Source organism: Typopeltis vanoorti, chromosome 10 (genome assembly GCF_054136105.1).
Source record: "Typopeltis vanoorti isolate ZY-2024b chromosome 10, IOZ_Tvanoo_1.0, whole genome shotgun sequence".
NCBI classification, from domain to species: domain Eukaryota; kingdom Metazoa; phylum Arthropoda; class Arachnida; order Uropygi; family Thelyphonidae; genus Typopeltis; species Typopeltis vanoorti.
Window position 1 is genome coordinate 127,180,548 of NC_143558.1, and position 27,921 is coordinate 127,208,468.

Sequence of the window (27,921 nt, forward strand, 5' to 3'; positions counted from 1 at the left end):
AAGCCCTTCACATTTTATACCTGTAACTACGTCATCTGCTGTTAGCCAAGTCTCAAGTCACTAACCTGTCAAGGTTGCACTAATCAATGCCAAAAACTCCTCTTCCCTCTTGTTCGTGATACGTATTAGTATATGGAAACTGCAGCATCCCTTTAGGTCCCCGACCATCTGTACTTCCTCCATTTGAGAGATTAAATTCCTCACTTGTTCATCATTCTCACACCCACTTGCCTCATGGATGCCTTCACACACACACATTCACCTGCATCCACCCTAATTGCTTAAGTTTTCCTGAATTTGAACTTCAGCATTCTTGGTGAACAAAACTCTCTCTCTAGACACCTAAGACCAAAACCATTTAGATTCAGTCCATCAGCATTATACAAATCCTTCTTTCTGTGAAACTCAGACCATAGGTCTACAAACTATATCATTCCTTCTGCACAACCTGTGTATTGATTCATTTGCTATCAATGCCCTTTTCATCATTTCACCTCTATCATAGTGTGACAGGAGACTTGCAATCTTCATCTTTTCCCTCTTTATTTTTGCTCCTACCAACAACTCCTTCACCTTACCTTTTTGCTTCAGGATTGCATGATATCATTAATTTTTGTGGCAGGGAAACATGATTTTGTTATACTTACATTAAGTACTCCTCTGATTATAGAGTTTCTCCTTACCTTATTTTTCTTGTTTGTTCACATGATCTCTATTTTTACTACAGACCACCTGCTTTTTTCTCTTCCCTTCTCAGCCCTGCTAATCTCTTACCACTTTTGCACCATTTTGATTTCATGATTTGTTCGGTAAAGGACAACATGCAAGCACGCTATTTCTTTATCCTGACCTATAATTATTTTATATAGCTTAGAGTCTAAAAATATATATAAAAAACAGCTCACCTGGTGACTTCTCTTTATTTAATGACCTTGTCTAATTTCAAATAGCCAGTAGCTATGTAATCTTCATTATTTTTGTTTGTAGAGGAGATACTACTGTGGTTACAGTAGTCAATGCAAGACAATATAGTAACTTCCAGTTTGGTGCTTTGATATCCATTATCATAAGCATACATAATGATTCATGTGTTTAGTTTCTTCATCAATTTGTATGATTTCTAGTTGCACATAATGCGAGTCTTCTTTAGGTTTATATTCAAGCGAGATGTTTTGCCATTAGTTTGAAGTTTACAGATATGTTTCAAGTTCATATGGAATTGGAATAAAGATAACAGTCTCATCTGTGAAGCATAAATGACTTAAGTATCTCCTGTTTTTTTTTTTTTTTTCTTCATGCCTCTATCATTCTTTGCAACCAAGTTGTTTGAATATTTCTTTTAAACATGCAGTGAATAATTTTGGGGATATATTATTACCTTATCTTATGTCCCTCTATATTTCCACACTGGCAATGTTGTCATTAAAACGAACTGGTGCTATTGCATTGGTGTATGCTGATTCGATGGTCCTTACATGTGGTTCCTCCACTTGTAAGGCACTATGAAATGAACATAGGTCCTTACAAGTGGTTCCTCCACTTGTAAGGACCTATGTTCATTTCATAGTGCCTTGAGTATTGCACAAGTTTTTACTGAATCAAAGGCTTTCTCATAATCAGTAATCAAGACAAAATGGGAGATGGAATTCATTATACCATTCAACAGTGTGTCATACAATTTGAATATGGCCCATTGTGCAGAAGCAACTTCTAAGACCCACCTGTTCTGTTAGCTATGCAATATCTGGAGTTGTACTATGATTCAAGACTTTAATTAGTAATTTGTAAATCACTGATACTAGACTGATGAGCTGATAATTCTTTAAGTCTCCTGTTCTGCCTTTTTTGTGTATCAGAATAAGAATAACCTTTTTTATATTCATCATGAAATTCCTGCCATGTATCCTCAAGGGGTGTACAGAATAGGTTAGTATTACATGAAAAATTTACATAATTACTAACTTCCTATCTACAATTTTCTTCCAAATCAGTCTGTTACTTGTCAAGACTCCAACATTATCAGATCTTATATTTCTATCGTCTAAGGCACTTTGTTCCGTATCAATCCACCTATATCTTGATCTTCCTCTGGGTCGTTTTCCTGCTAACCTGGCAGAGAACACTTGTTTTGTTAATCTTTTCTAACCCATTCTGTTTAAGTAACCATACCACCTGAGATTAGCTCTGCTAATGCATTCCTGGATGCTGACAATGTCAAGTTCTTATCTAATATCCTCATTTTTAATGTGATATTGCCATTGATGCCATCTGTTCACGCCTCTAATCTTTCTCAGGACTCTCATATCTGTGGTCTCTAGTCTTTGGTGAAGTGTTTTACTTCTGCCCCAGCTCTCATATCCGTAAGTTAAAACTGGTTTGAATACTGTCTTGTATACAGCTAATTTAGTGTTACGACTAATTTCTCTCTTATTTCATATGAATTTATTCAATTGACTTCCTACCATACCAGCTTTGTTGATTCTATTTCCCTATTTAATTTACCATCTTCACTAAAAATTTTGCCTAAGTAGCTGAAATGTTTTTCTTGTTCCACAGGTTCTCTGTTCACAACGCAGTTGACATTTTCAACAATTCTGCCTGTTTTCATTGTTCTTTGTCTTTTTATTGCTGACCTTCATACCATATCTATTGCAACAGTTATTCAATTTAGTCAGGGAATCTTGCAGACTTGTAGCGGATTTATTTAGAAATATAACACAGCCAAGGAGAACAGAAGTGGAACTGCAGGATAGAGAAAAGAGCACATTTGAGGCTATTTGGTGTGAGATTCAAACTAGCAGAACAAATTATACATTTGGCTGCTGCTATAGACCAGGTGATGGAATAGATGGTGGAGATCGTATGCATAAGCAAATAGAAGAAATGAGTGGAAGGAGGGTAATTATTATGGGAAATTTCAACATGTAACATTGATTGGAAGGAGGAGAGAACACATGGGAGGAAGGAATTGGATTTTATGCGGTTATTAAGGGATAACTATCTGCGACAGCATGTAATGGAAAATACTAGGGGTCAGAGAGTGCTTGACCTGGTAATTGCATCTGAGAATTTGGCTGTAACGAAAATGACCACGTTGCCACCAATTGGTGAGAGTGATCATGGGATCTTGACTTGGAAGGTGGCTAAAGGTGTGGAATTTACAATTAAGACAGGGTACATGTGGAATTAACAGGGTGGTAAGTATGACAAGCTTAGGAGATTGATTGATACAGTGCCATGCCATGTACAACTGCAAGGGCTAGAAGTTGACAGTGCATGGGAGGCGGTTAAAAAGTGTTTGCATGAAGCAATGGCAGACTGTATACCTAGAGTCCGAATAATAAATCAAGTAGGAGTTAAATGGATGAATAACACCATTAAGCTTGAGCTGCAAAGAAAGAAACAACTATGGAGGGAATTTAAGGAGAAAGGCGGGCACATGAACAGTATAAAGCCCAGGCCAGAAGGGTAACAAGTGTGGTGGTAAGAAAAGCAAAAAAGATTACGAAAGAACATTGGCCATGCAGGCTAAAGAGAATCCTGAACAGTTTTTTCGATATGTTGCAAGTAAAAGTAAAAATGTATATGGCAGAATGATTTTAAAGAATGCCGATAGTAGGGAAGTAACCGAATCAGTTGATATAGCTGAATTACTGAGTGAGCACTTTGCAAGAGTATATCATCCAGGTGGTGACATTGCAGAAATGAATGAACAAGTAGATTATAAGGGAATTGTGGTGAATGAGGTGGAGGTGAGTAGTGTATTGCAAAACCTCAATGTCAATACATCTGTGGGATTGGATGGTATACCAGCTCGTGTCGTATGTGAAGCAGCTAAAGAATTGTCAGTACCCTTGACCATTTTGTTTAATCTGAGTCTCTGGTCTGGGTTAGTCCTGAGGGGTGGAAAGAGGGGAAAATAGTTCCACTGCATAAAGGACGTTCCAAGACTGCTGTTGTAAATTACCGATCGATTAGCATATCAGGAATCATTGTCAAGGTCTTGGAGAAACTAGTCAAGAGAAGAATACAGGATTGAATAAATGAAAATGGGATACTGTATGGGGGGCAACATGGTTTTGTAAAGGGTAGATCATGCCTCAGTAACTTGCTCACGTTTTATAACACAGTGACGGCTGAACTGGATAAGGGTAATGGATTTACAGTGATTCTACTGGACCTTGCCAAGGCCTTTGACAGGATACCACATGGAACTCTAATCAGAAACTGGAGCAGATGGGGATGGATATAGGTTTGGTGAGATGGATAGGAGGGTGGTTGATGGAGAGATACCAGAGAGTGGTTTATTCAGGAGTTGAGTCTAAAAGACGGCTTGTGACTAGTGGTGTGCCGCAGGGTTCTGTTCTTGGACCACTACTTTTCAATTTGTTCATTAACGATATAGGAAAGGATCTGAGAGGAAGTGTTCGCTTGTTTGCTGCTGATGGAAAGTTGGATAGAGCAATTGTGAGTGCACAGGATGCCAAAATTTTGCAGGATGATTTGGATAGTTTGGAGGACTGGGCTAGGGAAAAAAGATGTCAATTTAATGTGGAAAAGTGTAAGGTTATGCATTTTGGAGTGAAAAGATTATCAGCAGTATATCACATCGGTGGAACCATGCTCCAGAAGATTGAGGCCAGGGATTTGGGAGTATTGGTGGATAGAGTGTTGAAGTTTAGGGGGCACATTGCAAAAGTGACTAAATCAGCTCATCAAATCACTTGGTTACTGAAAAATACTTTAACCAGCAGAGAAAAACAAGTTATTGTTCCTCTGTATCTAGCCCTGATAAGACCCCATCTGGACTACTGTGCCCAAATATGGGTGCCAGGGTTTCTTCTTGATGGGGAGAGGATTCAGAGATGAGTGACCAAGATGGTGTCAGGTCTGTGGAATGAACCTTATGAGAACAAATTGAAGATTTGTGGGTTGCAAAAATTGGTTCATAGGCGAAAGGGGTGATATGATTGAGACATTCAAATTACTGAAGGGTTTCTATAAGATCAATCCAGAAGATATTTTTGAGAATAGGACTGGTGGTGGGAGGATTAGCGGCCATACATGTAAGCTGGGCAAGAATGTGGTTAACAAGGGTGTTAGAGCTAGGTTTTTTACTTGGAGAGTGGTAAATGAGTGGAATAAGCTGCCAGAGTCTGTTGTGGGTGCTATGACCATGAATGAGTTCAAGGCGAGGTATGATAGAAACTGTGTGAATGTCGAATAGTTGTTCTTGACATGAGTTAGGGCCTCCCTCGATGAGTCTGTCGACTCCTTGGAGTTTCCCAAAATAGTAATAATATCATCCGCATAAAGCAAAGAGCTGACATTAACATCTCCAATTTTGATATCAGGTTTAATACCACTTTCCTTCATAATGTGATCCATATAGATAATGAATAACAGAGGGGATAATGTACATCCTTGTCTCACACTAGATTTAACATTATACCACCTTCCTGTACTTCCTTCAGTTCTAACTGCTGACATCCAACTCAAATAAAGACAAAGTATTGCTTGATATAATGACCCATTGACACCATATAACTGTAGCATATTAAATAGCTTCTCTCTTGGCACCTTGTCATATGCCTTTCCAGATCGATAAAACTTAAATACAGATCTTTGTTATAGTCCCATGATTTCTCAACTATTTGTCGTAAAGTGAAGATCTGTTCCTGACAGTGTCTATTTGGCCTGAATCCAGCTTGTTCTTCATCAAGCTTTTCTTCCACAATTCTTCTCAACCGTTTCTCAAGTATACTTGCATAGATCTTTCCAGGAACACTCAGTAGGGAAATACCTCTGTAATTCTCACATTCAGTTTTATTTCCCTTTTTATATATGGGTACTATGAGAGCTCTACTCCAATCATTGGGAATTCGTCCCTCTGTCCAGGCTTTCTGAACTATGCAGTGCAGCCACTGTAAGACTTTTATACCACCATACGTCAGCATTTCTGGTCGAATATCATCTACTCCTGCTGCCTTTCCACATTTCAAGCCTTTGATGGCTTTTTCTACTTCAAGTATGGATATATATTCCTGACTGTATGCCTGTTGAGTGTTTTTTACCACTGTGCTGTAACAGCTTGTTTCATTTCATTTAGCAACTTTTCAAAGTAATTACTCCATACTTCAAGGATATTTTTTTCTTCCAATTTCATGTCACCTTCATGATCATCTATAACTACAGCACTCTTTCCTAAATTTATAAGCTTCTTCAACAACCTTCACAATATTTTGCCACCGTGTTGATATTTTTCTATATTCTTGCCAAAATCCTCCCATGACTTTTGTTTAGCTAGTTTTATACATTATTTAGCTTTCTTACATCTGTGTCTGTATTCTCAAAGAGCACAAGCTGACTTATTTGCCAGGAACTTTTGATATGTTTTCTTCTTTTCCTTCACTGCCTCTTTAACTTTCTGTGTCACCCATGGAGTTCTGATTTTTCTATCCTTGCAGATAACCTCACCACATGCCTCTCTGGCTGAATCAATCTGGGTTTTCTTCAAGGCTTGCCATTGAATATTTTGGTAGAAAAGAGATTTGCTCTTTTCTACCAAAATATTTGGTAGAAAATATTTTGGTATTTTCTACCAAAATATTTTCTTATATCTGACAATCATTTCCTTCTCTGCTATTTAGATCCCCAACAAGGACCAACTTTTCCTTTTCCATTGTGTCAGTTGCTTTCTCTATAGCCTCAAAAAAATTCCTCCGATTCTACCTTAGTAGAACCTTTTGTGGGACCATAAGCACAAATAAGTCTCATTGTCCAGTTCCCCATTCTCATATTTGCCCACATTACTCTACTTGAGACTGACTGCCATTCAAGAAGATTAGCCTCGTATTTTGTGTTGAATACTATGGCCACTCCTTCTTTTCCTTGACTGTCATTGCCTGAATATAACATTTTGTATTTATTGCTCAGAAAGATCTCACCAGTTTTTGTCTTTTTTGTTTCAGTCATGCCTATTATGTCCATCTGGTACTTATCTAATTCCTCAGCTAGCTCCATTTCTTTGCCATTCAGGCTTCTTATGTTGATAGTACCGATCTTTAACTCTGGTGATGTTGAGTTGGGGTGTGTGTTCAGATCTGTTCCAGTAGCTGGCTTTTAGCTGTTCTCCCTGGTTCCTTGGCGAAAACAACAGAGGCCTTGTTTAACTGGGCGAGTCCCCAGCCAGCATGAAATTTTGTCATGCTGTACCATCAGTTTATATTTTGGTTTAAGCCAATAAGAATATAATTTGGTCGGCTAAATTCCAAATTGCCAGCCCATTCTCATTCGTTCAGTATCCAGGTAGATACCCAACAGGGTGCACCACGAGAAGATGAAGATTTGACATTAGGTCAGAAGCCCTGGACGTTTCTCCACATTCCTTTGAAGTCTATGTGGAAGTCTCCTCTCAGTTATACAGCTTTGACCCTTAAGTGCCCCTTTTTTTTATATTCTTGGTACATAAATTTTCTTGAGACTTGGGAGGAAATGGTTTTGGCCAATATTTTGTATACCGCTTTCCTTCCTGCTTTTAGAAGTTCAAGTATGACTCCATCCTCATCTGCATCTTATCCATTTTGCACGACTTAGATGCTGCTTATTACTTCTTGTAATAGAAATTGTGGCAGTTAGGTGATATCTTAGTTGTCTTTTCATTTGTTTTGTTATCCTGATAATATTCAATAATGTTTTTCATTTCTTTTTGCATGGCATTTCTATTTCTGATTACACTCTCATCTTGTAGTTTGACTGCAACCATTGTAAGAGCCTCCATAGCTATTTTCCATATTTTTCACTTAACCTTTTAGTATAAGTACTGATGTACTGTGTGCTAAATATGCTGCATTATACTAGATGAATCTGGAACCATTCTGTAAATACTAGAACAGGGAACATGCTTAACAAGCCACTGCATGCCTCCGTTTAGCAGGCAGTGGTCTCACACAAGTTGATGAAATCATCTACCACTTAAAATTTACAGAATATAAACATCCATGGTAGGATTCAAACTCAGTCTGTTGGTTTATTGGAGAGTGGATATGCGAACTATTTGGCCAGCTTTACTCTTCTTATGTGCAGTAATCCACTGTTTATCTGACCACATCTAGAAGACTATTTGTCACTATGATAATTGAAGTACAATACATGGTACTGTACTGGAAATCAGTTGACATGCAAGAGGGTTACTGTTTTTGGAGCTCAGATAAATTGTAGATAACTGCATATAATATACTGCTTATTATAATTTTTCCCATAAAAAAAAAATTGGACTGTACGCTGCTACTACAGTAGAATGCTACTCATGATTTTTGTTTATTAAAGGTTAAACATAATGTATGAGGGTTCATTAATAATTTATTGTTTTTTGTTTTAATTTTTTTATTTCTCAGGTGGTAATATACTTCTTGTAGGGCACTCAGCGACCCTTGATACCTCCACTCGTCAGCTCCTTGAGAAAAAGCCACGAAACACCAATGATTTACTTCAAATAGTTCACAAGATACCTTATTGTGGACTTGTGGTAGCAGAAGAGCATTTTGATGGAATATGGACTCTCATTAGTCCACCAATTCCTCCTTTAACACATACAGGAAATATTAAATTTGATTGGAAATCTTTACTTTCTTGACGTAATCTTTTGCTATGTTGTATATGGAATACCTTTTGTATTAGTTGTGTGTGTGTGTGTGTGTGTGTGTGTGTGTGTGAATTGAATATATATACACCTGATTTCTTGTAAATGATAATACAATTACTGAACTGAAAAAAGCATATATTGACCATTGCACTTGTATATAGCTTTTTTTTTTATCTGACATTCAATCAATTATTTGTAAATAAATAAAGTAGATAGTATTTGTCATTTTGTATAAATATATATATATATATATGTAATTTCTTCTTAAATTTTGCATCAGAGTAGGAGACACACACACATACATATATAAAAAGGGAGAGTGAGATAGTTGCAGTTAATTTGTAGATTACTTCAATTTAAAAAAAAAAAAAATAAGAAACATAAGTACCTGTTTTAGTATCATCAGCAATGTTAAATTCTTTCATTATGTGTTTGTTTAATTTAAAGTATGTATATGTTAGAGAGAGAGAGAAAGAGATGTTAACCTTGAATATATTATCATCTGATTAATTAGAAAACAAAACAAAAGAAATAGTATTATAAAAATGTGTAAGATTGTGATAATTTTGGTGTAGTATTGTAATGGTATTTTCATATTAAGTGTCTTTACTGAAAATTATTTGGTAGTTAATTATGTTTATTTAAACCCTCATAGTGAGAAGAATTTGTCAAGTGATTAGAAACTTAAGAGACAAAAATGTTTGTTTAAATCTGAGGTGGGGGGGGAATGATTGAGGAACTAATAGATTATCACAAAAAAAAATCTGAGATAATCAATAAGTCATTTTTGCATTATCTTTCTCTAGTTCTCTACAGTAGCACACATTATCAAAATATGCATTCTGGTCTAATCCTTTTTACTTTCTTCAGTTTTGTTCCATAATGATTTATTTCTTCTTACTGTATATATGGTGTTCAGTTTCTTCTGGAATCCTCCGTTCACTTTCCTTGTGGTTAAGCCTAAAAATAAATTAAATTACCATGGCTGTTGCTTTTTTCCGTTTTTTAGTAATGACTATAATCCAGTATTAGTTCTCCTCTTGATCCTATGTTGTATATTTTTTTACACTCAACAGAATTTTGGTTATTATTCTTTATCCATCACCTGTAATTAAACACATGTACTAAAAAAATCACTTCCACGTGGGTTGTGAAATATTTCACTTTTTTTTAAAAATGGGAAAAGCAAAATAGTACCCAAAAAAAAAAGCAGAAACATGAATTATGTAAACGGGTTTGCGATGTGGATGTGAATCATCAAGGCAAGCAGAATGAGAAATTATAAAGGTTCTTAGTAGTGGAACATAGTTTGGAACATAGCTGCCCAGCTATGTAGAAGAAAGGCAAGATTTGTTGTAACAGGAAGGAAAAGGTATGGTTGATAGGTCAGCTGGTGTAAGTCATTCTGCTTCTGGTCCCAGGACAAGTTATTGACTAATAACCTTGCTTATCCTTCACTCCATGCAGAGTAAATAGGGACTGTTATTAGAACTTTCCACTAGCATCAATCCTTATTTCTTTTCTTCTCTTAGTCCCCATTTCATAATGTAGCAATCTATCTTTTTTCAGTATTTCTGTTTAAAATTTTATTTTACCAGCAAATTTCTAATACTTTCCTGAGCAATTTATGTGTATCTGTATTATATGTATTACTTTGTGTTACCATCCATATTTGCAATCCTTATAATAGTGTTTTTCATTTAGACGTGAATATCTTTGTCTTTATGTATTTCTTTTGACTTATATTAGCTTGTATCTAATGTTGTCGGATGTCTTCTGTTCTTCTTCAGGGTAAAATTTTTGTGTTGTTTTGGATTAATGTTTATTATCTTCATTTTGGTTTCATCATTTTTGAAGCCAACTTCCTTAACTTTTTTGGCTTAAGTCTGTTTTTGGTGCATATTTTTAGTACTTCTGAGCTATCAAACATATCATCAGCAAAGTCTAAATCATTTAATTATTAGTTATTCTCCATTATATATCTATTGTTTCTTCATGTTTATTTTCCAATCTGTAGCATTAAATAAGATTGTGAACAAAAATATTCTTGGCACAGTTAATTATGATACTTCCGTCAACTTTGCATTAAGAAAAAACACAAAGTAAAAATTAAGTTATTCGTTTTTCTATTTTGCATTTCCATGAGGCATCTTTATTAATGTTTCAGAGTCTGTGAATATCGCATATGATGTGTATTTCCATTCTGTTGATTGTTTAATTTATTTTGTGTGGGTTCCCCCTTTTCCTCCGTTGTTCCTTATTACAAGTTGAGCCCACCTAATCAGGGATTACGTATATATTTTATGACTGTAGATCTGTGTGTGTGTGTGAGATCATGGACCAGTTTGCCTGTTCTGGGGAACGAAAAACCCGAGTTTCCGGGTTTCAAAAAACCCTACCTCTGTATGAGACCAGCTAAGTCACCTTTAGTCGAAAGAGACCAGATAAAGGTTTCTCACGTCTCGAACAGGAATCGAACTCAGGTCTTTCCAACCAAAGGGCTTCGTCTATACTGACTGAGCTACAGAGGCTCATTTTGCTTAATAACACTTAGTTATTCCTTGCCACTTTTCAACTTTTGTTTTTTTTCCCTCTCATCCATCGTCTTTTTTTTTTTTTTTTTTAAGTATAGACCTGTATTCCAAACTTGTGGTCATTTTATTTATTTTTTTGATATACTGTACTTTAAATGGATGTAGTATTTCTGTAATTATTTTTATATCTGTTTCTGGCAATCTGCTTTATACCATCAGTTCCCAGTTTTTTTTATTTATTTATTTTCCTTTGTATTTCTTATTTATTTTTAGGTTTTCTCTTTCTACACTTGGTCTTTCTCATTCAAAGGCATTTGACAGGCTGCCACGTGACAAATTGATTTACAATATGTGAGTTTGGGCATCAAGTTGGTGTATTGGATTGATGATTGGCTCTCTAGTAGATATCAGAGAGTTGTAAATTAAAGATACCAAGAAATTATATTCTTGATTTAATCTGTTATTTAAATGTAAGCAAACGATGTTTGTGTGTGAAGTATCTTCATAACTAGGCTACTTGTGGGAAGGGTAGTGTCCCTTCCCATAATGCATAGCATTATATACATCTGAGAGGGTGTGTGTGTGCTTTGCATTATGGGATACTAAAGCAATTGGTATAAAGCCATTAGTCCCTATATTATTATTATTATTATTATTATTATTATTAAACAAGACCTCATGGAGTCAAAGACTCATCTAGGAGGTCCTTTTATCTCACACACAGGTGTGTGAGATAAAAGTTTTACTAGTGAAGATAGTTCATGAACAGACATTCTTTGCTTACACTTAGATAAGGGGATTAAACCAAGAACATAATTTTTTGGCGGCTTTAATTTATAGTATAACCAAGTGAAAAACTTTCAACATTAGAGAGTTGTATATGGGGGAGCCATATCAGGGCATAGGAAAGTTTTACAAGTGGTTTTAAAAGTATAACTGGAAGAAGGTTATACTTCTTCTAGTATAACTATGGTAGGGTATACTGGAAGAAGTAGAAGAAGCAATTGATCTCAAGGTGATTGTGGATCAAGATTTGAAGTTCCGAGGACATATTACAAAGGTTTTGAAGACATCTCAGAAAATTACTGCAGTGTTGAAGAGGAGGATATTGACTGTGGAAGATGAAGTGTGGTGTCCCATAATATGTCATGTGATATATGGTTTCTTTATATCTTGTTCAGCCATCAATGCTTTTGCCATTTTGCACATCTCATGCATTGTATTCTCTTTTATCTTCTCTATTCTGTTCATATAATATTTCTCCTCTTAATCTGGTTTCTTCCTTTTTTTATAAGTTTATATTTTTCTTTTTGTTCTCTTTTCTTATTATCTTTGTTTATAATAATGACCTTGTTTTACTGCATTCCATTTATTTTATGTTTCATCCTTTTCCATGTTTTGAGATTTCATAATTGTTTACTAGGTAAACTGCAGTTTCTTCATCATCTTACCCTTTAGTCTGTGTGATTTGAATTATCTCATCTTCAATTAACCAATCCTTCAACTGCATGTAGCAGATTGATTTCTCACTCACTGTGGTTAGATAATAGAGGGATTATGCTCGAATTGAATCTTAGTCTCTCATATTTTTCTTTTTTTGTGTTTTGATTTATTTCATTTTGATAAAATCCATAGTGTTAGGTGGTCCTAGTTACTATCCAAAAATTAATTTCTATTAAAGTTACTCAATTTGAATTTAACCTATACATGGTTGGTTAGGTAGGTTAAATGAATAGTTTACATGACAAATAGATTCTGAGGGAGTCAGATAATAATTAAATTACTGTAGTTTAAGTAAATAAATACTGTGGGAGCAAAAAAAAATGTTCGTAGTTTTTATTGAAGTGTCAGTTTTTTAAACTAAATTAATACATGAATAGGTTAAATCTGTGAAATTGTATTTATGTGCATTTGTGTGCTTCTGTTCTCAGAACAGTCACAATATATTTATAATTAATGTAATAATGGATTGATTAATTTCACATTACTGTTCAATAAAATATAATCACTGAAACTTTCTATTGAGATTACGTTTGTTTGCCAAAAAAAAAAAAAAAAAATGTAATGAGAAGTTAAGTACAACTACTCATTGTCCAGCAACAGATGGTCCAGTGCCTCCTTTAGTCTGGACACAATTATGAGAACACACTTCAAATTCCTGCGACCAACCAACTAGTTCACTGGGCCACCACAGATGGCATTGTGTGGCACAAGCTTCTTTAATTTTTTACATTTGCATTTCGTAATGATCTCTTGATTTTTGAGTGATTCTTAACTTATTTTGCCTATTTAACCCAAACTAGGGCTTCTAAGCAAAGGCCAGTTCACAGTAGTGGCTGTGGTGATCAAGTGTAAGCATAGACATATCTTATCATTATCATATAAGATAAGTTTGAAGTGTCGTACCAGCTTGACCATTGTATTTTGTTGCGGAAACTGGTCTAAGCATTATATTAGTTCATTGGTTGTTTATGATGTAAGGATGCAAAGAAAGAAAATAGTGAAATTCTTTGAATGCAGTGATTCCAAGAAGCAAATGAGTTTTAGGAAAACTATGAATAAATTGTAAGAATATTAAGCATGATCAGTCATAATGGAATGGTTGACTAAATGGGAGTGATGGAGGTGAACTTTTCATATAGCATGCTAATCGAACAATCATTCCATTAACATGCCAAGTTATTATTATTATTTGACACCTCCAGAGAGTGTGCCAATAGCATCTAACGATAGGTCCCCTTCCAACTACTAACCGCGCTCAAACTTACTTAACTGAGCCATTAGTAGCAGAGGCTCTACCAATCGACCAACCTTTGCCGGCAAAGTTACTTTACCTATCCTTCAACCTCAACCATTGACTTCCATCTGACTCTATTCAGTGCTTCTTTTTTTTATCTCTTTCCAGGAATGTCCCAGCCGTCTTGCCTCTGTTTCTAGTTCTCTTCTCCATGTTATCCTGGGTCTACCTATTTTCCTCTTTCCTTAGGGATTCCATTCTAGTGCAATTTTTACTATTTCTTTATCTGGGTTCCTGATTGTATGATCTATCCAGTTCCATTTTCTTTTAGTGATTTCATTTCTGATGCTGATTTGACCTGTTCTCTCCCAAAGTTTTGTTTGTTATTTTATTTGGCCAGTATATTTCTAATATCTTCCTCAAGCATTTGTTTATGTAGACCTGTATTTTATTTATGTTTCTTTTGTTAGTGACCATGTCTCAGCTCCGTATAGTAAAACTGGTTTAACATTAGTGTTGAAGAGCCTAATTTTTGTTTTTAATTTTATTTCTTTGGACTCCCAAATTTTCTTCATCATTCTGAAAGCAATCTGTGCTTTCTGGATTCTGTTTTATATGTCCTGTTTGGTTCCTCCTTGTGTGCTGATCACTGATCCCAAGTAGACAAAGTTATCTACCTGTTCCAGTGTTTTCCCTAGTATTTCAAAAACTAATTCTTATGTGGGGTTTATCTTCATTACTTTAGTCTTGTTATGATTTATTTTCAATCCATATTTATTTGCTTCCTGGTTTAAATTATCTATTTTCTTTTGGAGGTGTTGATGTTTTTGTGGCAAAAGGCATATATCGTCCACAAAATCCAGGTCACTGATTTTATTTGACCATCCCCATTGAATGCCAATTCTTTGTTCAGATATTTTCCTCATCACCCAATCAATAACAATCAGAAAGATGTTGAAAGTTTATTTTTCACTTGGTTAGACTATAGTAAATTTAGTTTAATCCTTTATCCAAGTGTGAGCAAACGAAGTTTGCGTCTGAAAGTATCTTCAGGACTGGGATAAGGTGGTACAACACCAGGCAACTCGTTGCAAAGGTGGAGCAAGCTAGCATCACTCTTATCTCAGTATCTCCCATAATGCAAAACACATCTCCTTGCAGATATGTATAATGTTATGCATTAAGGGAAGGGCAACTGTTATGTACTTATCCTCTATATTTATAGGTTGCATATTATCTATGTTGGTATCGTATTCTTTAACTATATTAACTTTATATCTTTAATCTACTCTTGTTAGTTATGTATGCTCTACTCACTCATACAAGTTTTCCTTTTCTTTAAGCAAACTAAATTTAGGCCACTCTTAAGTTTAGTCACGTGCAATTTAACTTATGATTAGGGCTTTGTCCAAGTATGGAATGCTGCCATTAAACATATCCTCTGAGACAGTTCACCTGATAAATATTGACAAATTTATTTTTTAACTGCGCCAGCCAATACTGAGGATAGATGAGACTCTTATCCAAGGTGGCTCTCTCAGAGTAATATACAGTAATAAACTTCCAACAATAAATAAACTAATTCCTGTTCTCTTTATCTTAGCATGCAGTCGTGGCTCTAAATATTAACTTACACGCGTGGGTCCCTCCCGCTAGGTTCAATGGTAATTTTATGAGTGGCTATTTGAATTCATATAACAAGCTGGACTCAGGCAAATGCTATGAAACATATTTATTAAATCAAGAAATTATACATGAGAAAATATAAACGCATGGTTAACTGTATCGTGTTGCTAGCAAGATCTCAATTTCAATATTAACATTACAATAAAAGAACAAATTATTTGGACCACTTCTGTATATAATTTTTTTTATTACTATTATTACGGGCAACTCCAGGGAGTCATTAGACTCATCGAGGGAGGCCCCAAATCATATTCATCACAACTATTTGACATTCATACAGTATCTATCATACCTCGCCTTAAACTCATTCACTGTCACGGCATCCACCACAGACTCAGGGAGCGCATTCCACTCATTCACTACTCTAAAAGTAAAGAACCCAGCTCTAACACCTTTACTAACCACACTTTTGCCCAGTTTCCATGGATGTCCCCTAGTCCTCCCACAACCAGCCCTGTTCTCAAAAATATCTTCTGAATTAATTTTATAGAAACCCTTCAGTAATTTGAATGTCTCAATCATATCTCCCCTTCTCCGCCTATCAACCGATTTTTGCAACCCACAAATCCTCAACCTGTTCTCATACGGTTCATTCCACAGACCTGCTATCATCTTGGTCACTCGCCTCTGGATCCTCTCCACCTCCTCCCCATCAAGAAGAAACCTAGGTGACCAAATCTGAGCACAGTAGTCTAGATGGGGTCTTATCAAGGCTCGATACAGAGGAACAATAACCTGCTTGTCTCTGCTTGTCAACGTATTCTTCAGCAACCAAGTGATTTGATGAGCTGTTTTGGTCACTTTTGCAATGTGTCCCCTAAATTTCAATTCCTTATCTACCAACACTCCTAAATCTCGTGCCTCATCAATTTCCTGGAGCACGGTTCCACCAATGCAGTAAACTGCCGCCAATCTTTTCACCCCAAATGCATAACCTTACATTTTGCCACATTAAACTGACATCCATTCTCCTTAGCACAGACCTCCAATCTATCCAAATCATCCTGCAAAATTTTGATGTCATCTGCATTCACTATTGCCCTACCCAACTTCGCATCATCCGCAAACAAATGAACTGTTCCTCTCAGATCATTTCCTATATCATTTATGAACAAATTAAACAGCAGTGGTCCAAGAACAGATCCTTGTGGCACACCACTAGTCACAGGCCGTCTTGTGGACTCTACTCCCGAGTAAACCACTCTCTGATATCTCTCCGTCAACCACCCTCCTATCCATCTCACCAACCCTATGTCCATTCCCATATGCTGCAATTTACTGATTAGAATTCCATGTGGTATCCTGTCAAAGGCCTTGGCAAGGTCCAGTAGAATCACCGTAAACCCATTACCCTTATCCAGTTCAGCCGTCACTGTGTTATAATACGTGAGCAAGTTACTGAGGCATGACCTACCATTCACAAAACCATGCTGTCCCCGATACAGTATCCCATTTTCTTCTATCCAATCTTGTATTTTCCTCTTGACTATTTTCTCTAAGACCTTGACAATGATTCCTGATATGCTAATCGGTCGGTAATTTACTACAGCAGTCTTGGAACCACCTTTATGCAGTGGAACTATTTTCCCCTCTTTCCACCCGCTCGGGACTAACCCAGACTCGAGACTCAAATTAAACAAAATGGTCAAGGGTACTGACAATTCTTTAACTGCTTCTCGTACAACACGAGCTGGTATACCATCCAATCCCACAGATGTATTGACATTGAGGTTATGCAATAGACTACTCACCTCCACTTCATTAACCACAATTCCCTTATAATCTACTGGTTCATTCATTTCTGCAATGTCACCACCTGGATGATATACTCTTGCAAAGTGCTCACTGAGTAATTCAGCTATATCAACTGATTCGGTTACTTCCCTACTATCGGCATTCTTTAAAATCATTCTGCCATATACATTTTTACTTTTACTTGCAACATATCGAAAAAATTGTTCAGGATTCTCTTTAGCCTGCATGGCCAATGTTCTTTCGTAATCTTTTTTGCTTTTCTTACCACACTTGTTACCCTTCTGGCCTGGGCTTTATACTGTTCATGTGCCCGCCTTTCTCCTTAAATTCCCTCCATAGTTGTTTCTTTTTTTGCAACTCAAGCTTAATGGTGTTATTCATCCATTTAACCCCTACTTGATTTATTATTCGGACTCTAGGTATACAGTCAGCCATTGCTTCATGCAAGCACTTCTTAACTACCTCCCATGCACTATCAACTTCTAGTCCTTGCAGTTGTACATGCCATGGCACTGAACCAATCAAATTCCTAAGCTTGTCATACTTTCCGAACCGATAATTCCACATGTACCCTGTCTTAATTGAAAATTCTGCACCTTTAGCCACCTCCCAAGTTAAGACCCTATGATCACTCTCACCGATTGGTGGCAATGTGGTCATATTTGTTACAGCCAAATCCTCAAATTTTAACAAACTTCTAGCTTATGTAGCCTATCCTTTATCACTCACGTGGTCACTAGTTATATCTCACAACATATCACAATCATCTCTTATACAAATCCTTTCTAGGGAGACATTTCTTAAACAGGGACAGGTAAATGCCAAAATAGGGATAGTTCCTAAAGTTCTTTACAATATGTCCATTACACAAAATATCCTATAGAATTCACACACAAATCTTCAACTGGAAATCAGAATATGACAATCTACATTACCGTTCCTGGAAGGACTTTCAGTTCTTTCTTTCTTCAGCCTTGTCTAGACATCAAGGCTTCTTAAGGTCTACAATTCTCCGGGTCACATACGATAGCTGTACGGCCAGATTCTCCGAATTGGAAAGGCTGTGTGCCACTCAGGACTTTCACCAGTATCGCAGGCACACATCTGGATTACCATTGCACGCTATAGCATAGCTATCCTAGTCTGAGGAAATAGCTAGCCCCTAGCTCGCACGCTATGGCAGACGACTCATAACTTCTACAGCCAGCCTAGAATCTTCTCTGCTGGCGGAGACCGAGAGCCAAGGTCAGGAAACAGGAACCAAAAAGCCTCCCGCGTGTGTGTGTGGGGGGGGAGATTGGCGTTTATCCCGCTTCAATCTCGAAGATTCACGCATTTTACCACGTTGTTTATCGCGCTACGTGCACTCTTCCACGTGTGCGTGGTGTGTTTTCCTAGAAAGCGTTCTAGCTTCCTTTTCGTATAACTTCACTTTCCCTCCGGTCATACGTTATTCTAGACGGCTAAAGTGTGACCCTTGGACCTTAGCTTATACACTTTGCTTTCTTATACTACATGAAATGGGATACTTTACATAAATTAATACCTTAAATAAATTTACTATTAGACTTCCTACAAAACAGGTAAAGTCTCACATATTATTCATATTAATTATTTCTTCACTTCTGTCTTTCTGATATATATATATATATATGTATATATATATATATATATGTATACACGCCGTTCATTGTCAAAACACAACATTCTCTACCTACAATCAAGGTCAGTTGTTCCTGAATAATTTAATGTTATGGCCCACTTATATTTAGATTATTCAGGACACAACACAACTACCCAGACTAGTTTCGACCTTTATTGAGGTCTCTTCGGTGGGAGCCAGGCCCGAGTGGAGATACCATTAGCAGAAGCAGAAGCATTAGCAAGGTCATCTCTACCTATAGGAGTTGCCAAACGGTGTGCCGCCTTTCAACATCTTTCTCTAAATCCAGAGTAATTTAATAAAAAAGTGGCACACCGTTTGGCAATTTCTTAAAACGCATCATTACAGCAGATGAAGCTTGGTTGTATCACTATGCCCCTACAATGAAACAACAAAGCAATGAATGGAAGCATCTGTCTTCGCCTACCCCCAAGAATGCAAAAACTGTAAAATCGGCTGGTAAAGTTACGACCATAATGTTTTTTGACTACGAAGGCATTGTTTACCAGCACGCTGTAGAACCTGGGAATACTGCAAACGGCTCATACTATGCAGATGTTTTACGGACAATGGTGCAGTTCGTCAAAAGGAAGCGTCCATTGCTGAAGAATGGCTTCTTATTGCACCACGATAATGCAAGGCCACATATTGCTGGTTGTGTAGTGGACGTTTTGCAGAAGAACAACATAGATATCCTACCACCCTCCATACAGTCCTAATCTCACACCGTGCGATTTCTGGCTGTTTCCTCAGCTCAAGAAACCACTAAGAGGCTGCCATTTCGAAAGCAACAAAGCATGTATAAAAGCTGCGGAGGCAGTTTTGAAAGAACTCTCAAAAAAAGGACTTTCACGTGTGTTTAAGAAGTGGACGCAATGTCGGGACAAATGCATCGCGTCTCACGGTAGTTACTTCAAAAAAGACCATGTAAATGATGACGATTGAAGGTAATCTGTTTTCTGTATAAATGTATTCTTATAACTTATTGAACAGCCTGCATACATTTAATATTTAACTTTCTAGCAGTCCATGGTGTTTTTAAAGACATGGTAGAGGTATATTTAGTGGGTAAGAAGTGTAATGGTTGATTATTATTATTACATGACCTCTGCTGGTCCAGCAGGTCTCTGGAACTAAGGGTGCTAGAAAATTGGTGGTGTACCTATATTTTGAATTTGTGCATATGTTCTTTTAATTATTGCTAACAGACCCAATTTTTAACAGTGTTCAGCATTTTTGCTGAGAACAAAGAAAAGCTTTTTCTTGTTTTTGAAGTCCAAGCACACTGCACATCTGTAGGCCTGCTGAACGATTGGAAAATTCTTCTTATTCTGAATTTTCTGAATTCTGAATTTTGGAGACCAAATACTGAAAGAAAATCCTGCAGCTCATAGGCAACCATAAGAAAAGAAGCAATAGTAAAAGAAATAAAATTTGAATATTGTACCTGTGTATGCTGAAAAACAGTAAATGATTGTTTTTTTATAGAATTTTATGTTGAAGAAATTAAATGGAATGAGTAGAAAATATGAGCATTATGTCAGTCACTGTACCATTTGGATGTATATGTCACTATTTTCTTTTTCATTAAGGACTTCCAATTCAGATAGGAAATTTATATTTACATCTTTCTTTCATAGTGAAGAATTTATGGAGAGACAACACACCTGTTAAAATAATTACTTTACTTAACATTAAGCAACTAACAATCGACATTTCAACCTCTGTATTAAGGCATCAGGAAAACGTATATATGTACAAGATACAAGCCACTGCACTACACAAAAGTAAAATGAATCAAAATGTTTGTTAGTCATTTATTCTAGCCTGACCTCTGGTGAGGGGAAGAAAAAAAAAACAGAACTACATTAAACAATTTATACAGTCCTTTCGTATTGATGTTGAGATTTTCTTCTGTCTGGGTTGTTTTGGTTGCTATATAAGGTGAAGATGGCTCCACATTCTTGGAATAATTAATCCATCATTTTTGTTCATATTTGGATGATGTTTCAGCATTTCACAAGCTTCTTTGAATTTTCTTTCAAACCAGGTTTCAGTGCAGTGTAAGGATTTAGTGCTTTTCCAGTCAGTTCTGTGGCATGGTTCGAGTGTGTGATCTGAGGCCTGTTTTACCATAGTGGAGATATTTAATGTGGAATTTGTGTTCATCTTTTCTGATTGGGATGGTACATCCTGTTCCCCCCCTTTACAAGGTAGGTTACAGGTACATTGAATTTTGTAAATCCCTGGGTGAGCAAGGTGTGGAAGAGGAGCTTTGAAGGAGCTAAGTAAATTTCTTAATTTTGCCAGGGGTTTGAAGTTTGTCTTAATGTTGTATTTAAGTAGTGCTTTACATATTTTTTCCAAAATGCCACTACTGTATGGCATTCTTGTAATCTTTTTTTGCTTTCAGTGACATTCTTATGGAGGATCTTGTGAACTGTTTTTTATATTGTAGCCATTTTTTACAAACGTTTGGCTAATATTTTCAAATTCTTGGTTCAGAGCCTGTTCAGTGGAGCAAATTGTTAGGGCTCTGTGTTTGAGGCTGCTGATGACCTTAAGTTTTTGTGTTGGATGGTGGTATGAATTTATATATATGTATTGGCATGTGTGTGTTGTGGGGGGGGGGGGAGGCTGTGAAAGAGAGACAGCCTTAGGGAAGACATGTGACAAGTGTGTCTAGAAAAGGAAGAGAGAGTTATTTTCAATCTCGATGGTGAATTGGATACGTTTGTATTGTTTGTTCATGTGGTTTAGGAATGTATTTAATGTTTCACGGCCGTGGGGCCAAATGGCGAAAATATCATTAATATATTTGAGTCAGACTGGGCTTTAGGCTGGCAGTATCTAGAGCTCATTGCTCCACGTCTTCCATGTAAAAGTTAGCATTTGGGGATACAGCCAAAAAACTAATACTGCATTATGCCTATTTTGACCCATGGCCATACCTTCTTTTTGTGGGTAAAAATTATTTTTCCATGCAAAATACCTGGAGCAGAGTACGTGGATAAAGAAGGCCATGACATCAGGCAGAAATATGTTCTGTAGGAGAATAGTATCATGTAAAAAGTATAGTGAAAAGGGCAGTTTTGTCAAAACTGACTAATAAATGTTCGTTGTTGAGGGTGATATTTCTAATTTTGCTTATGAAGTGTTGTGTATTTTTTATGTAGGAGCAGGAAATGACCTACCAACTCCTTGAGTGTGGCCACTAGCTTCTTGGCTAAGTGGTAATTAGGGCCTTCGATTCCTTCAGCTATCAGTCATGGTGGTGTGTTTGTTTTGGTTATTTTTGGCAGGCCATAAATTCTGGGAGCGTAGGCATAATGCAATATTAGTTTTTTGGTTGTTTCCTCTGGCGATGTGATCACCAATTTGATTAGTTCTGTTTTTCTTTTTGATGCAGTTTGTAGGGTTGTAATTCACCATTTGGTATGTGTTGTGGTCAGATACCAATTGCTTCATTTTTTCAAGGTGTGCTGTCTGATCAAGGACAACGGTAGCATTACCTTTATCTGCTTTTGTAATCACAATGTCTGGGATATTTTTTATATGAATTATATTTACATCTGTTATTAATGTATTCAAATTTATTGAATTTCAAGTGAGATTACACCAATAAATAAAATTAGTTTTACATTATCTTCACACAGTCTAGTTAAAATGGATGATTTAAGTGAAATGATTTATTTGACAAACAGCTAACTAGATTTAGGTCCTTCAGACGTAAATCATTACTAGTTGCTACTTTATATATTTGTACAGTAACATAAACATTTTTCCATATGGGCTTCTCTGATCTACAAATCAGAAAATAAGCATTTCACTTCTAATGTGGGTATTTTTTTAAGTGTAAATAGCATGAATCACTGTCATTTAAATTATATTAGCTAGCCAACTATGTAATAATAGTTTGGTGCAAATTTCCATAAGTATTTACACTTTGTCACTGTGTATTCTTTAAACCAGTATCGTAGAATCCATAAGCCATAAGGGATACTCAAGAAAATATAAATTTGAACCTCTTAAAATTTAAAAAATACTGTGTGACTATCCTTTTTTTTTTTGCATAAGAAAATTGGCATCTTTTATCTGCTCAACCAAAGACCAGCCACATCACCTAGACTTACCAGAAGTATACCAGGTCCCTTGCATTTGCAAACTGTCTTACTACTGCCAAACAGGCATGACAGCCAATATCAGAATATCTGAACACAAAGAGTACATTCAGTTCCACCAATACACTCACTCAGGACTTGCTGACATTAATGGACACCATGACAGGATATGCTGGAAGAAGGTCACTATTAAACTGCAGCAAATACACATATGAAAGGCTATTCCTCGAATCTGCCTCAGGCCTGAAAACTTTCCAAACCTGAACAGATTTGGGTGCATGAAATTGCCCCAAATTTTTGAAGCATACATTCTAAGATCGTCAGCCCAACAGCCAAGACTATTTAATTTTGCCCATTAGGGGGCACCTTTTAATGACTCTAGGTCTGACTTCTGTTGCCTTTCTTCAGCCTCATTTGCCTAGTACTTGCATGCATATATCATTGTTTTCTGTTATCCCTGATGATGATTAATATTTTAGTATATGACATATACTAAAATATTAATTCCTGAAAAATTAATAGTTACCTGTAATCAGGATGCAGAAAACCACATATATCAATATAAATTTATTTTGCTGGTTTCCCACCATATCATCTTTTCTTATTCTATAATAATATATTTTGATATTTGTATGTCATCTTCAGCAAAAACTGACAAAATAGTAGAAATGTTTTCTAAAAGTTCGAGTTCTCCTTAACAAATGCATTTGTTTCTTGTTCTGTTTTCATAGTTGGTCTTTTTGTTAATTATTCCAAATTTATTACTACAGTTATTCCATATAGTTGGTGTCCTGAAAATTTAAGAGATTTATTTAGAAAATAACATCAGAGAGACTGAGTTGAATGGATGGAATGCCAATTAAAAAAATTAGCTCTTTAGAATCACTCTTAGATTAGCAAGAAATTTCACTTACCAAAACATGCTTCAATACCTCTTTCCCCAATAAGAATATTGCTTTTTCAAATGGAAGTGCTAGTTGTGAATCTACTCCTCTTGTTAACCTACTTACTTTTAAAAAATTGCACCCATAGTAGTTGTGCTTTAGATTTTTCATGTTTCTTTTAGTATTTTATTTTCATCAAATAAAAATGATTTTTTCATAAGATCTTTGAAATATTTTCCACCTCCTAATTCATATTCTTCTTTCCATATTTTTAATTTCACCATTAAAAATGGTGATATGCAGCTACTTGCATATCAGTAGCTTAGTCATTAATTAAAATTGCCAAGAGTCAGTGTAAGCAAACAAAATTTGCACATGAAGTATCTTGACAAGTAGGTATACTTGTATATCAATGACTTCACATTAATTGCCTTGGTATCCCATAAGGCAAAGCGGACACTTTTGCAGACATGTATAATATACATTATGGGTATGGAGGTCTAATCAGTGGGAGCCAGATCCAAAAGAGCACTGATGAGACCTCAATAAAGGTTCAAAACTAGTCTGGGTTGTGACCCCCCCCCCCCCAACACCACCATAATGCGTAGTATTTATACATTTTCGAAAGGGTGTGTGCTTTGCATTATGGAATACTAAGGCAAATCACATGAAGTCGTTAGTATCTATATACAAGTAGCTGTAGTTTTGAAGGTACTTAATGATCAAACTATTTCCTTGCACTTGAATCAACGGTAAAATATGAATATAATTTCTTAACAAGTTTAATTTAATTTGCAACCAGATGAGAAAAAAAAAAAAAAAAAACTTTCTATGTATTTTGCAGGTAATCTTTAATGAAATATTTCATTATACCTGCAGATAGCAGATGAACCATAAAGCAGTATTATATTATTGATATCAGGATAAGATGCATGTTGGATATCCTGGCTCATTTGTATTCTCTCTCTCTCTCTTGAAGTAATGAATCATGCTTCACTAAAGACACTGTCTCAAGAGTTCCTTCCCTTCTGTTGTTTAATGTTATAACCTGATTTGCAATAGCACTTCAGGATAAACTGCAGTTCACAGTGTAAGTACACTTCCACAATCTGTTTCTTAAATTAAAGATGCCAAGAAATTATATTCCTTGTATATATAGAGCCTAATTACTTCTATTAATAAGTACACTATTACTTCTGTTAATAAGTTCAGTATGAGAGCGGACATGAGAGGGTTGTTGGAAGAATGAAGAGTGAGAAAGTGAAAATCGTTTGTATTTTACCTCAATATGACATAACTTAATTAAGAAAGGCTACAATGGCAAACAATTCGATGCGGAGGCTGTGTAGAAGTAATGGATGCAAGTTTGTGGAGTGAGTTTGAGGGAAGATTGGATTTGTATAAGAGGGATGGCCTACACCTGTGAATGCATTTGGTATCAGGATTAGAAAAACTAATAACTGGTATTGAAACCTAACAGAGTCAGGGAAACTAAATTATGAGGTGAGGAATGGTGAGAATGTGAGTGTAAGAGTGGCAATGTTATATAACTATGTTGATGACAGGAATGGGCTTTAACTGCAGGCAGTAGACAAGAGTATACAAAAGAACATACAGGCAGATTATTATGTCTGTACACATGAATGCTAGGAGTATCAGAAACAAACTGGTAGAGTTTGTTGCCTTAGTCAATATGTTAGAACCTCTGATTGTAGGCATTAGTGAGACCTGGCTATTAGAATCAGACGTACTAACTGGTATCGAGTGTAACGGGTACACTATTTTTAGGAAGAATAGACAGGATAGGAGAGGAGGTGGCATACTGCTAATGATATCAGATCACTTGAATCCATTTCAAGTTGAGACCTATGATTGTAGTACTTCTACTAACAGTATTTCATGTGGTAATGAGTTTGAAGCCATCTGGTGTGAGGTGGAATCCAACAAGATCAATTACATGATGAGGTGTTGTTACAGACCTGGTGGATCTGTTGCTAGTGATGAAGAAATGCATTGCCAAATAGAAAAGATGAGCATGAAAAGAGTAATCATAATTGGAGACTTTAATTATCCAAATATTGATTGGATAGCAGTAGAATCTCGTGAGAAGAATCAAAATGCATTTATTGAGCTGTTGCAGGACAACTTCCTCAAGCAGCATGTGACAAAAGGAACTTGAGGGCAAAGAGTGTTAGATTTGATTATAGTGTCAGAGAGCATTTCAGTTAAAGACGTAACTATTCAGCCTCCAGTTGGTGACATTGATCATGCAGTACTCACTTGGGAAGTGACTAAGTTTATGAATGTTCCATTCAGAAAAGGTTACATTTTGAACTACAAAGCAAGAAATTATGACCAACTGAGAGTATACAGTGTTCATTGGAATGGACAGAGTGAGAAAGTGAAAATCGTTTGTATTTTCACTACCTCTTTCTACTTCTTCACTGGATTGGTTGCTAGATGGGAAGAATACTTGACAGTGCATGGGAAGCATTTAGAAAATACTTAAATGATGCGATATCAGAATGTGTCCTAAGAGTTCGAAGAATAAATAGGGTAGGAGTTAAGTGAATGTGTAATCGTACAAAGCAAGAGATTCATAAGAAAAGGATGATGTGGAAGGAATACCATGTGCATAAGGATGATGTCCGTTATGAAAATTATAAGCAGCAGGCTAGAATAGTCGCAACTATTGTACGGAATGCAAAGTCTGAGTATGAAAAGAAACTGACACTGTGTGCTAACGACAACCCAAATGAATTCTATCAATATGCTGCAAGTGAAGTATTAGAGCTGTTGCACAGTCTTAATAAGAATTCAGCAATAGGGACTGATGGGATATTAGCATGTGTGCTAATAAAAGAGTGTTCAGTGAACTGACTATTCCTTTGACCAGACTGTTTAATATGAGTCTTGGAACAGGAATGAAAAGAATGTATGATATTTCCATCGCACAAGAGTGGTGCAAAGACTGATGTATCCAACTATTGACCAATTAGTATCTCAGGAGTGGTGGTGAAGATTTTGGAAAAATTGGTTAGGACTCGCATTCAGAAATGAGTTGACAGTGAATCTCTACTTTGTAATGAGCAACATGGATTTACTAAAGGAAGGTCATGTTTTAGCAACTTACTCACATTCTATAACAATGTACCACTGAACTAGACAAGGGAAATGGTTACACCATGACACTTTTGGATTTTGCTAAGACTTTTGACAGCATGGTAGACTGTTGCATACATTGGAAAATATGGGTTTGAATTATAGAATATTAGTGTGGATAAGAGGATGGCTGACTGACAGATATCAAAAAGTGGTATATAGGGGATGTGAGTCTGCAAGGTAACAAGTGGTGTATCATAAGGATAAGTGCTTGGTCCACTATTATTCATTCTGTACTTGAATGAATATTGTGAAGAATTTGACAAACAGCATGCAGCTATTTGCTGATGATGCAAAGATAGGAAGGATAATCAAGAATGCTGCTGATATGCAGTACTTGCAGAATGATTTGAATAGGCCAGAACTGTGGTCATGGGAAAATGGATGTCAGTAAATGTAAAGTCATTCACTTCATGTGATTAAATATCCAGTGTCATATTATATTGGTGGGCTTATCCTAGAAGAAACTGATGAGGCTAGGGATCTTGGGATGTTAATAGATAGGAAGTTGAAGTTCTGGGGCCAGGTTGCAAAGATTACAAATACAACTTAAAAGAGAATTGCAATGCTGAAACAAACATTGACATGTAAAGATAAGGATGTCATTTTGCCTCTTTACAAGTCCTTGATAAGATCTCACTTGGACTATTGTGCACAGGTCTGGTTTCCTGGCTTCCGTTGTGATTCTGATATACTGGAGAGAGTGCAAAGGAGAATGTTAAAAATGATATCAGA

At 36.2% G+C, this 27,921-nt stretch overlaps 1 protein-coding gene across 3 annotated transcripts in view; it reads left to right on the plus strand.

Annotated features, from left to right (window-relative positions):
* Positions 1–13,197, plus strand: part of LOC150102778 (ecdysteroid-phosphate phosphatase-like) — a 393,004-nt gene extending 379,807 nt beyond the window's left edge. For all 3 annotated transcript variants that reach the window (XM_090398941.1, XM_090398940.1, XM_090398942.1), the window contains one exon: positions 8,397–13,197. In XM_090398941.1, the coding sequence (XP_090255067.1) occupies positions 8,397–8,635 (239 nt within the window). In that variant the 3' untranslated portion in view covers positions 8,636–13,197. The remainder of the gene's footprint in view (positions 1–8,396) is intronic.
* Positions 13,198–27,921: the final 14,724 nt, after the last annotated feature.